This window comes from Pteropus medius, unplaced genomic scaffold (assembly GCF_902729225.1).
Source record: "Pteropus medius unplaced genomic scaffold, Ma_sr-lr_union100, whole genome shotgun sequence".
In the NCBI taxonomy this organism is placed as follows: domain Eukaryota; kingdom Metazoa; phylum Chordata; class Mammalia; order Chiroptera; family Pteropodidae; genus Pteropus; species Pteropus medius.
The window spans coordinates 9,360,523-9,373,625 of record NW_024352787.1 but is presented as its reverse complement, the minus strand read 5'-3'; the positions used below and the strand labels follow the sequence as shown (position 1 = coordinate 9,373,625).

The window sequence follows — 13,103 nt, the reverse complement described above, 5'->3', positions numbered from 1 at the left end:
AGTTGTTGGGTTCGGTTGCTCAGAAGTGATATTGTATTCAGAATGCCCCTAACTTAGTAGGTTGGTGCCTTTGGAATTCTACTGTGTCTACCATGTTTCTCAAATGAGATTCAGACTTCACTTTCCTTCCTTTGGGCTGTAGTATGATCTTGACTACCAGTCACTGATATTATAATGGCTAAATCCCTTTGAATTTATTCCCTTTAATCATGATAGCTATCATCTAAATGTTTTTAAAGATGCACTGTTTTCAACTACCTCATTCTGGGACTGAATTGCCAGCATATGAATAAAACTTTTAAATATTAAGTACAAAAAGATTTTAAGAAAAATGTTAATTTTAGAAATTCTAAACTGAGTCCTGAAATTTTGATGTTATTTTCTTTCAGGCTTTAATATGTCAGGGCTTAAACTGAAATATCAACTGAGACTTAAAATTATTTCTGGTGATAAAAAATTGAAAAGCTGAGTACTTCCATTAAGTTATTTGAATTAACATAATTGATGGAAAAATAAATGTATAACCACACAAATATCTAAGCTTTTTGTATGATGTCTTTTTGATTTTTCTAGCTATTAGGATGAAAATTATTTTTATAACCTGTATTTATAAGTTGAGAAGGCTTTATTTATCATCTCTAAGTACATTTCATTCTCAAGATGAAACTATTCTTTCTAAAACAAGGCATACATAGTATTTCTCACAATAAATTAGGAATTATTGTAAAAGAGAAAACAAAGCCAAAGAAAGTATCAGTTTAAAATAATGTAGAAATCAACCGTATTTCCTAAGGATTTAGTACTTTAATTTCAGTGAATTATAGTCTTAAATTAGCATAATTATAGTTTCTATTAAAAATATTGAATAGGAAGAATTACTTCTAGATTGTACATCTCTTCAGCATAATACCTATTTCAGAATTCAGATAGATCCTGTTTTCTTTCATGTCCTTTAAGATTTGTTTGCTGTCACAACACTGAAAAACAGTCAATAGGAATTATACTTTTTGAGTAGAAAAAGTAACGTATAAATTGACTTGGTGCATAAGACACAGATACCAGATTAAAACCAGGTCATATGTTAACTCATATGCCCTAGTGATCTACCTTAAAGTTTTCTGTCCCATTTTGCCTTCATATTTACCATTTTTAACCCTAACTAAAGTCAAAGATTTAACAAATTGATTTTCTTCAAGTAATGGAGTACACTGTATAATATAGAGTAGTAGGCAGACCCACCAGAAATTTTTGGTACAAGGATTAAAATTTGGTTTTTAGTGACTTTAGTTTAAATAGTTCAGTCATTTAAGCTATAAATTAGGTGAAGCTCTGCTGCCTGTCTTCCATAGACAAGGGTAAAGACCATGTAAATGCCAGTATATCCTAGATTTTTAAAGACTGACTTATAGCCATAAGTAGATAACTCCTTAAATTCGCTAAAGTCACTATACTTTAGAGTTGGACTGGTCCTAGAAAGATTACAGGTACCATAACTAAACCTAATTTGACACACACTTCTTAAACTTATGTGTTATAGAGGACACTTAGGGGCCCAAAAGTCTTTGAAGGTCTATGTTAGCATGTAATCAAGGTGTATGGATAACTCTAGATAGCAGTTATGATAATACATAGGCACCTATGTCATTTTTGTGTATCTGAGATTTTCTACATTCTCTTACCTCTCCATCCCCTTGATGCCTAACCTTGTGGAAAAGAGAGCAGAATGAGAAATTTTATACTGTGTTCTAGAACAAGAGTTATCTGCTACTGTTAACTTTCCCCCCTAGCAACTCTCTAATGTCTTTTAATAATGAAAGAATGATCTTTAGTTGCATCTATTTATATAATTCTGAATATTTTCAAGAGCAACAACAAATACTTTTCAACATTTTTTTTCCATGGCAGTACAGAGTACCATAAGTGTCTTTGATTACCTGATTAGGTTTTTGATATAGAAACACTGGTACAACAGATTTGAGGTTTTATAAGCCAGTGAATTCTTTAAAAGTTCTGTTAACTTTTTGGTTAAAGTTTTTAATGTGAAAAACATGTTCAGTCTTATGATTTATTTATGGCGTAGAGTATACATTTGTTTGCATTTTTTTTCAGAAAAGGCCAAGATCATCATTTGTCTCACAAACAAACTAAGGTGACTTTTTACATATAGTTCTAAAGGTCATTCCCTCCTAAGAGTATTTTTGACATAGAGCTATCCCATTTGAAAGTCAAGCATAATACTTTAAAGAAAACTCTATATAGGTCATGCCATCCAAAAATTAAAGTGGTGATCTAGTTAAAAAACTGTAAGCCTCAAACATGGCAATGAAATTGCACATTGTTTCTTAAAAAATTCTTTTTGTTCACAATCCAGTGCAGGCAATACTGTTTCTATCATGGAATAGGTAAAATCAGTATAGACTTGTATATCTCCTGTTTTCAAGATACCACTAACCTCACTGCCCAGATTCCTGTGACTCATGGAATGCCATCAAAAGATAAATATTTTGTGGATAGTACTAAAGTGTACCATTTCTTTCTATACTTTAATTCCTAATACCAACTTCTTTCTACTCTGCTTTTTTTGGTAGGGAATGATGATTTAGATATATGTGTTTATTTTAAAATCAAAATGCTATATACCTTGCTTCAGTTTATTTTTGTACATGTTTTAAAGTTCACTTAAATAGAAGTAGCTTCTCTTTAAAAAATAGTCTTAAGTAGAAATTTGCAACATTTATTTTTTTTAAATAAATCTCTCCCACTACCTTGCCCTAATATTTTTACTTCCTAAAACAAGGGAATGAGAGGACTGACTTAAACAGTAATTCTTGGTAACTCGTTACCAATTAATTCTTGGTTACTTTTGAGAAGAAATTAATACTCTGTGAAGTTTTAATTTTCAGCTATTAATTACAATATGAATTATATAGTATAGTTAGAGGTAAAACTAAACTTCACCTGGAGCAGTCACAGTTTTAGACCCTTTTTACCTACATTAATTGGAATTTAGCTCTCCTACCACTTCTCCTTTCAGCGAGTACTCTATGCTCACATCCCAAGAATGCCCTAATCAGTTTGTACTTGTAAAAACAAGTTTCATGTTCTTCACATTTTTAAAGACTATTTAGGACAGTCACTTTGTAGAATGTCCCTTAATTTGGGTTTGTGCCGGTGATGTTCTGGATCTGGCTGCGAGTGATTTGCGAGAGAGGGATTATTTACACCATAGAAATAAGGAAATACTACAAACAAGGATTCTTTACCCCTGGAGAGCTGGTCGTTTAACATTTAGCAGAACACTACTGGATTAGTAGTGTGATGTTTCTTCATGAAGTTATGTATTTTGGCAGAAATATCATAGAAGTGACACATTGTTCTTATTGCATTCTGTCAGGTGGCAAATAATGTAAATTTGTTCCCTTACTAATGATATTTACATTAGTTTCTTGATTAAGATAGTGTCTGCCAGATTTCTCCATTGTAACTTTATTTCGTTTTTCTTTTTATAATCAGTAAGTGTCTTGTGTAGGGGTACAAATAATATTATCAAAAGAAGTCATTTCTCATCTCACCTTACCTTCTAGTTTTAACTTCCATTGATGATTCTTGCCTGAATTATTATAACGGTTGTCAAATGTTGATTTTTTTTTTTCACAATTGGTTGAGTTTGTTTTCTTGTTTGTTTTTAAATGCCTACAACACCTGGTATTCTAAGGTGGTTTCCCAACCAAGTACTAACCAGGCCCGACCCTGCTTAGCTTCCAAGATCAGATAAGATCGGGCATGTTCAGGGTGGCATGGCCGTAGACAAATGGTGATTTTTGCAACTCCATCATTCCTTCTGCATTTATTAGTTTACATCTACTTTAAGGAAAATCATTCACTTGTTTATTTATTCATGGATTTCTATTTTATTTAGTTTGTTACTATGATTTATTTTGATGATCAGATTGTCCTAAATTTGGCCAGTGGAGCCCCTTCGAGCAGTTTTTCTGTATCATTCTTTGAGTACTTCCTTACCTCTTGGCACAACAAAATGTTTCAAGTTCACCTTGTACTTCCTCTGCCTTAGCCCTGGAATCAGCTATTTCTTAAAGGACAGTAGTATGTAGAAACCAAGATCTGAGTGCTAGGTGTGCTCATTACTACTGGGATGTTGCTACCTCCAGGCTTTTTCCAGTAGGTACAGCTAATGTGTGTATGTGTGTATGTATGTATCCCTTTAGATTTACATTTATTTCTATATCTATCTAGATATAATATAAACACATGAATTTGCAATGATAGCTTCATTTTATCTTTTCTCCTCTTTATATTTATTTATATTTTTCTACTCTGTCACTGAAAAACAAGTTCCCGTTGTTCTCAATATACTTATTTATTCAATTAATCCTCTGTATGTAGCCCATCTCCCAAACCAATCCTCTGTATGTAGCCCATCTCCTGCACCTTGCACCCCACCCTAAAATTGTTTTCGAAGGGGCTGCCCCTGCTGTCCCTCTCCAACAGTACTCTTGCAAGTGCTGTTATTACCACTGCCAAGCTGCATGATTTATATTTTCAGCTACTTTATAAACTCTGAGGGTGGCACTTATATTTAGTATTTTCTTTGTCATTTCAGCTTGGTTTGTAACTTATCTACATTTAGTTCATGAGAAACACCAGATAGCTACTGTAGCTTAGTAATTTTTTGTTCATGTCTCCTGATAGTGTTACATGTACTTTGAGGAAATAGTGGGGAGAGAAACAACTCAGAGAAGATTGGAAGAAGGCAGAGATAAGGAAGGGAGGAAATGGGAGATAGCTGAAAGGTGTCGTATGGAATGGATGCTAGTAACACTCTTTTTCCTCTGAACATAGTCTTTATCCTGTTCTGGTAAGGAAAGGATAATCCTTAAAACATCAGTTATTACTAGTTCAAAGCCCTTTTCACTGGGCCGTTATCTTTTTTCCCTTGGGTTCTATTTCATTCTGCAAGTTTTCAGCCACTTTTTCCACTTTGAATACTGGCTTCCAGGCCTGTTTTCAGCTGCCTACTGATCTTAGGATGTTCTGGGTGTTCAGGTCCAAAGATTTCCATCTTTCTTCTCACATAATTTTTTCCTCTTGCATATCCAGTCTGATTAATGGTTTTACTAACTTTCCAGTCTTCCTTCACCTCCTTTTCCTCCCTCCCTTACCAGCCTAGTGTAATATCCATGCACCTTTCCAGAAAATTCCTTATTTTTGAGTTCTCACATTTTCAGGATATCAAGTAACTTCACTTCCTTTGGTCTTTTCCCACAGATACATGTTGCACAATGTTTACGGGAGAGAGAAAAGGAATAGTTGATAACCGATGTTTCTATCACTTTCTTCCTCAAGCAGAGAAGGTCTCAAGTTTTTCTGCACTTTTTATTTTGTTTTTGCCCTTTCTCCTCTCCTCTCCACTGTTATCCATTTTTCTCCCTCCCTCTGCTACTTGTAAATGATCTTTGTTCTATGGCTCATTCCTTTGGTCTCTCCATGTTTCTTAGGGTCATATAGAAAGAAAAAGGTCAGAAGATTGGGCTTCTGAGTCTTGCAACTCTGTGGAGATGTGTTCTGAATGACTAGAAAGCGTTGGAGCTCTGTAGAGCTTATGGGAAGTATGGTCTGTCTCCTTCAATATCCTTGCAGAAGGTCAGGAAGGGGAGGGAGGGGCTTGTTAGTATAAGACAGAAACTTTCTAGGCTTTGATATGTGTGTTACGAAGAAATTCTAACAGGCAGTTTCCCAAAGAGTGGGCGGTTGGAGCTAATACAGAGAACATAATTAACCTCCTCATCAGAAGGTCTGTAATCTAGTGCCATGTTTGCTTCTAACTGGCTGTGTGACTTTGAATAAGTCAGTTAGACCTCTTTTTCTTTCTGATTCTTTGTTTCCAAAATGAACATTTAGAATAGGGGAATTCTAAGCCTGCACAGTCCTAAAAAATTCTAAGAGAACTGAGTAACGTTAGTGTTAAAGATAACTTTTTTGGAGCATTTTTAAAAACTTGTTTTTTGACCTACATGTAGGCAATATACTAGTTTTATTTTTCTTTTTTTGTGAAACTGATACTCTGGAGAAAATTCGAGGGGATTTGCTTAAATTAATTAAACATAATTGCTTTTTAATAATGTTTAATGATAGACTTAATCTGTATTGAGCACATTTTAATTTTGTGTGGGACTTACATTATATTTCTACTAACCATTTCTTTTGGATAACCATTTTTTCACTCACTGGAGTCTCTGAAGAGAACACCTCAAGCATTTGCCTACTAAGCAGAAATGTCTTGTGTATTATTTCCTATGTTGTATCTTATATATTGAGAACATTTTAATTCCTATAAATAAAGAACCTCAGTTGTAGCCTTTTAGGTGTTTCTAAGCTATATGATTACTAATATTTTTTCAGAGTATTTCAGTGGGTGAAAGGTTACTTCTTTATATGTGTTTTTATATTAACTTCCATTATTTAGAACCTTGTATAAGGTTTTCCCTTTTTTCATATGTTTTTGTGTAACAAAGATCCTATGTCTCCATTGTATATTAAAATGAATTTATCAGACATATTTATGTATATATACTAATGGTAAAGTATTTGGGTAAATGAGAATATTAAAACTAAGTTAAACCACTAACTGCAAATTAACTTGATAATTACCGTATAGTTTTTTAAAATAAACCTTTAAAAATACATCACTAACCATAATAAAATGGGCAAAATTTTGATCCTAGATTTTGCTCAGAGACCTCAGAACCTATAAAATAAGCTGAACTAAAACATTGATTGACCTTTTTTTTATATAATGGATACTATATTTGTAAATTATTTGTTGTAAAAATAAGGTAGCCATTAAAATTCTGAGAAATAACTACCAGATTTTACTATTAACAGATCATAATTTCTATCAGTCATCCATCCAAAATAAATTAAATCTATGTAATGTGCTTCTGCATATTTTCCTTTTTTAGATCAAAGAAAGCAAAGAATTCAATTGATAAATCAACTGAGACTGATAATGGCTATGTATCCCTCGATGGGAAAAAGACTGTTAAAAGCAGTGAAGATGGAGTACAAAGCCATGAACCTCAGTGTGAAACTATCCGACCAGAAGAGACAACCTGGAACCCAGGAACACTGAGGAACATTCCTAGCAAAGTCAGTGAGATTTGTTAAAACTAGTTTGCTTGTGTGATTTTATATTAGCTAATGGGATGTGACTTAGATATAATAGTTGCCTTTGAACTATGTGTTTTCTCCAGAATTTATAAATCACACAGATGAAACTGAAAATCAAATAAAATAGATGAATAAATTTGATTGCCAGTATAACTTGGTACTTTCTTGAAATAATTAAAGACTCTAATTTTTCCAAAGTGTTAAAGCGCTTCATAATTTATAGTTGATACTTATTAAACCTTACCTTTTCTTGCCCTATGTGTAAGAATTTACTTTAAATGGAATATCTGAATTATTCTGAAAAGTGAACTAGGAAACTGATTTTCCATTCATGTTCTTCATAAGAAAATAGTACCTTGTTTTCCTACCTTCATCACCTTTGATGTTAGCACATTTGTTTTGTTTTTAATTTGAAAAAAATTCTTACTGAGGACAAATTTAAGATAATAATTGTTTACTTTTCTAAAATAATAAAGAAACCATGGGTTTGTTGTAACAAAGCCTATGTAATATCTTCTGTCTCTTTGTTTCACTGATTTTTTTTTATGGGGGGGGTTAAAAATATTCTCTAAAAGCTGTTACAGTAAAAAAAAAATGTGATCAAATTAAAAGATGTTGCTTCTATTATATTTAGGAATGTGAGCATGAACATTTGTGTTGAGGAAAATAAATTTAAAAAAGAAGATTCTCTAATTTTGAATGAAGTATGTGTTACTACTTTACAGTACATGTATTTTCAGTACCAGTAGTTACACAATAAATAGCATAGGGCTACAATGAAATATAGTCATTGATTTTAGATTTTTGAAGCATTAAGCTCTCTGATAATGTGAGCCTCACATCACTGTCATCACTCAACAAATAAGTTTTCAATCATGCAGATTTCAAACACATTTTCAGTATGTATTATCTAAAAAACTAAAGTTATGTGAAAGGAATATGAAAGTGTCAATAAAAATATGTTTGTTGTCTGTTATGTGCACACATTCAACTACCGTTCACCTCTTCTGGCCTCAAGCCATTATTTGATCAGTGGTGGTCTTATACTTGATCACATTTTCACCTTGCGAAAGTAGTGTATATAATTAGTTCATCTCAGGTCTCTCAGTTTCTTTTAAATGGTGTCTGTTTTGCTTTTATCCTACTTTATATTTTTCAACTTATAAGTTATTTCAGATCCTTTTGTGGACAGAAACATAGGACAATATTTGACAAATGGCTGTTAAATTACTCTTAAAATTAAAACCCCAGTATGGTCACTGATTTAAGACTTTTTTTCAGGTGATACTAATCAATTATTTTAAGGTTTTTGAAGATATTTGTATATGTGTGTATAATTTAAATTTTTGCATTTTTAAAACTACAAGATAAGTTAGAAATTACCAATAATCCTCTTTGTGTACTCCCAATTTAGGATCCCCAAAGGACAATAACAAATGTCTCCGATGAAGTTTCCAGTGAGGAAGGTCCTGAAACAGGATACCCGTTACGCCATCATGTGGACAGGACTTCTGAGAGCATTCTTCGGAATAGGAAGTCACACCATTATAAGAAGCATTACCCTAATGAGGTATATACTTTGGCCTTACGTATGTACATACATATCTATTTTATACATTACTTATTTACAACTTCTTTCAACAATTGAATGTAATTATTGAAATAACATTTCCCATCGATATTAATATCTTACTGTTATATGATCTGGATTTATAGAGTAGCAGTTTTAGATTTATGTGTTACACACTTGATAGCCACATTTGTACTCATTTTGTGCATTATCTCTGATGACTCATATTGTTTTTTATTTACTTTTAAAGAAGACCATCCTGGAGAGACAATCTGTAGGCTCCTATGTTAGTCTTTCCACAATTTGAAAGGCTTTCTAACTTCTTGATTATAGCAAAGTTATTCTAAGGGACTTCTTTCATGTTTCTGTCACCAGTTATTAAGTTGTCCACCCGCATCATTTGCTGTGCTGTCCCCTCTTCCTAAACCAAATAATCATGCTTGTGAGATCCAGTATTAGTCTATTTACAGTTGGTCCTGGAAGGAATTCAGGATCTCCTGTAGAAGGAGATCTCTGCTTTCTATGGAATAAATTATTTGCTTTAAAGATACTTTTCTCACCCCATAATTTTTGCTCTTCTTGCTTTTCAGGTGTGTTTTCAACTATTGAGATTCTTGAAGGGCAGAACTAATCTTAACTTTTATACACTACTCTTAACTTTTAAATAAGCTGTTCCTTAAAATCTTTTAGATGTCATGCTAAGCAAGACTGATAATTAGCTAGTCGGCATTGGTTGTTTTAAATCTTTCTTTTAATGGTGTGAATGATTACATAAAGATAAAATCTGGTCTTCAAAATCTTCATTTGTAAGGTGAGGGACTTTAGAAGATTTAAAAAGCTGCATTTCAGTTCCAAAAATTTTGACTATCAAGTCAAACCGACTTCAAAGCATATTTTAAAAAAGCAAAACAAAACCTCCTTTGAATTAATGGAATTGAGAAAGAAGATTTGTAGTGTTGTTTTGCATCTTTATGTATATAGTACCATATCTCTTCAAATTACTGGTGATGTTTCTTTCTTTAAGGGTAAGGCACAAATAAGTAATTTGGGGGAACATTTTGTAGGTGGTACTGGTGGGCTTTACTACAAGTTCAGGGATCCAGCCATCATTATAAGCTTCCCAGATATCAGTATCTATAGATCTACTTTTTTAGGGGAATTTAGTTTTTCAGGAAGAATCATCCAGTCTTTGGTGCGTGGGAGTGCCATATACTCTGTTAGCTGCCATGGTGTTCAGCCCCAAGGGGGATGAGGTGGTGATCTTGCCATTCAGTGCGTAGACTTTCACTTAACCTCCCTTCTTCTGCCCCTACCCCAGTTTCTTGCCTTTTTCTACTATCTACTATATCTGGTTGATTTCTTCCAGTCTCCTGTTAGGAAGATAGAATAACTTGATTATATAGGGTATAGAAGGTATCTTGGAGAAGATAGCTCCTTTTAAGCACTTGTCCTATTTCCCACTCTGTCCTGCTTTGTTAACTCTACAAGTATCTTTCAGTTTTCATTCCCTATTGTAGATTAGCTTTACAGCTAGTAAAGCTAACATTTGGTGGAAAGCATAATAAAGAAACCGTGAACTTGGAGTCAAACTATTTAAGTGACTTTGGTAAAATTATTTAACTTCTCTGAGTCTCATTTGCTGCCTGTACAATGGGAAGAGACAGAGAACAGCCTTATCACATTGTTAGGATTAAATAAGATGATGCATAATTGCCTGACACAAAGCATTCATGTTATATTGCTTTTTCCCTTCAAATAAATAATTTTTCTCCTCTTAATTGGATTATATGCTCAGTTTTAGCTATTTGTCTAAAGTTGAAATGAGCAGAGCAAACCAAATTAAATGAGCTATTAACCTGAGCTATTTCTTCAATTCTAAAATCTCCTATTTTTAGTATTTATTCAGCAATTTGTAGTGAAATTCAAGGCGGCCATTTAATTCCCTAAGTATTGCTGGTAAAATACTGTTTGAAATGTAAGCAATTATAGGCAATAATTTTTAGATTTTATATTTGTAAAATGGCCCACTTATTAATCAGTATTTGGCAAAATACTTTTATAAGGAATTATAGATATTTTCTTATCATTGAAATCACTTATTAGTTTCAGTTAAACAGTCATCAAGCCTTTAATCCTGTTACTTCTGTATCTGATTAGCAAGTCTGCATCAGAAATTAGTGATAGATAATAAGCTAGCTTTATCAAAAATTTTAAATTAACAGCTACTGGTTGCTTAATACATTCTTTGCCTTGCTATCTAATAAAAACTGTTGTGATGAAAATTGCTTGTGCTTCAAGTATTTTGCTTGTGACCTTAATGAATCTGAAATGTTTTTGCGGTGCTTTTTGTAAAAAAGAAATAGACTAATTTTCACCTTTTTTCTATAATTTATTTCTCTATTTCTTTATTCAATTTCCTATTCAATTTTAAAATATATTTATATCTTTCTCAAACAACCCTCCTCACACAGATACTCTATCATACCCTAAATATTCATGGTACCCCATTCTAATATCAACAAATTATCAATAATATATCTCATTCATTCAAGATATTTTGTTACCTGTGCTAGGGACGGCAAAAAAGTATATGATATTTGGTTTTCTGTCTTTTGTGGACTTATATTTGAGAGTTATGATTTATTTGAGAATATGATATACATGTACATTTACTTCACTCAGACAATATCGTAGATGCTGGATAGCAAAGCAAAATTTATTGTCAAATAAATATAAATAATAACTCACGTCAGGGACAAGTATTCACTCTAAATAGAAGGGTTAAGACCCCACTTTGTACAGGTTTGCATTAAAAACTATAGTGCTTATTTAATTTTCAGTATCTCTTTAGGTAGTTTTATTCCCCCATTGATAAATGACTAAATTAAGGTTCAGAAACAAGGTAAGCCAGCTAGAAAGTGGTAGAGATGGTAATTTCCTGACACTTTGTTGAGTAGGCTTTAAAGGAGAGTAGGATTGTTAATAAGAGATAGGAACATAATCAGAGGCTGAGGTGGCAAAGAACAAGCTGTGTTTAGGGCTAGGGAGTAGCCTTGTCACTGGAGGAGAAGGTCATGGTATGGAGAAGTGGAAAACAAGGTACAAAAGTAGCATATTTGAAGACAAGCATTGATAGATGAAGGAAGTTGAACTTTATCTGGGAGAGCAGTAGAAAGCTACAGAAGGATTTTGGTCAGAGGAGTGAAAGGACAGCTGTACTTTGAGAAGGTTAACCTTGAAAGAGAAAAAGCCTTTTACATAGTAGTAATTTAGGACACTCTTATAGCAACAAGTGTGAATGATAAAAGTCTGAACTCTGGTGGTAGCAAGGGAAAGAGGAAAGGGGTGATTATAAAACATTTAAAGGTAGATTGACAAATCTTAGTGATAAGAAAGCTAAAAAACAAATCTAAAAATTTCAGCATAGTTTGTTATAAGGATGGCTGTTACCATTCTTTATTCAGTAAGTTATTTTGCATTTATTTAAATTAAAATTTTACTCAGAATTATTTGTTTTGTATATTAAAAAGTCCTAGGAAAAAAGTAAATTTATTAGAAATTATTTAACTTGTGCCTTTTAGTTTTTCACTTTTTTACCATAGGTTATCTCAGAAACATGAATTGACAAATTATCTTCTTGGTATAGGTTATTTGTGAATTTTATGTCAATTTATTGAACTTCTGTTTGAGAAACAAAAACAGTAGACACATGAAATCTATTGTTGCTTAAAAAAGACTAAGTAAAAAAAACTCCTTTGAACACATCAATTAAAGTGGGTTAATACTCACTGACTGTGCAGTCCATATGAATTTAGGCTAATCTCTGCCTGCCTGATTTCTGAACTTTATGTGAAGTTTAAGTGAAAACATGCACAGTTTTTGCATACAAAATAACACTTGAGCTGAAATGTGAAATAAAATAAATTTCGATATGAGGAAATTTTGTTACTCCTTAAAGACTGATATGAATTTTTAATGTTTTGCTATTTCACTGTCATTTGACAGTGTATTTGTTGTTTTAGTAAAAAGCAGCAGTATATCGTTCTAATAGAACCCTTTGAGATGGAAAGGGTACATAAAATTGTATTAATGTCAAAGAATATCTTGATTTCAGGATGCCCCTAAATCGGGTACTAGTTGCAGCTCTCGCTGTTCAAGTTCCAGACAGGATTCTGAGAGCACAAGGCCAGAATCTGAAACAGAAGATGTCTTATGGGAAGACTTGTTACATTGTGCAGAATGCCGATCATCTTGTACCAGTGAGACAGATGTGGAAAATCCTCAGATTAATCCATGTGTGAAAAAAGAATATAGAGACGATCCTTTTCATCAGGTTGGTTTACAG

General features: G+C 32.9%; 1 protein-coding gene and 1 pseudogene across 4 annotated transcripts in view; one reads left to right on the top strand and one right to left on the bottom strand.

Moving 5' to 3' along the window:
• Window positions 1-13,103, top strand: part of PHTF2 (putative homeodomain transcription factor 2) — a 119,547-nt gene that overhangs the window by 84,565 nt on the left and 21,879 nt on the right. For 3 of the 4 annotated variants that reach the window (XM_039849009.1, XM_039849011.1, XM_039849010.1), the window contains 3 exons: window positions 6,981-7,167; window positions 8,603-8,758; window positions 12,873-13,091. In XM_039849009.1, coding sequence (XP_039704943.1) covers window positions 6,981-7,167; window positions 8,603-8,758; window positions 12,873-13,091 — 562 coding nt within the window. The remainder of the gene's footprint in view (window positions 1-6,980; window positions 7,168-8,602; window positions 8,759-12,872; window positions 13,092-13,103) is intronic. The other variant, XM_039849012.1, reaches the window with a different exon arrangement.
• On the bottom strand, window positions 3,691-3,809 carry LOC120592087 (uncharacterized; annotated as a pseudogene).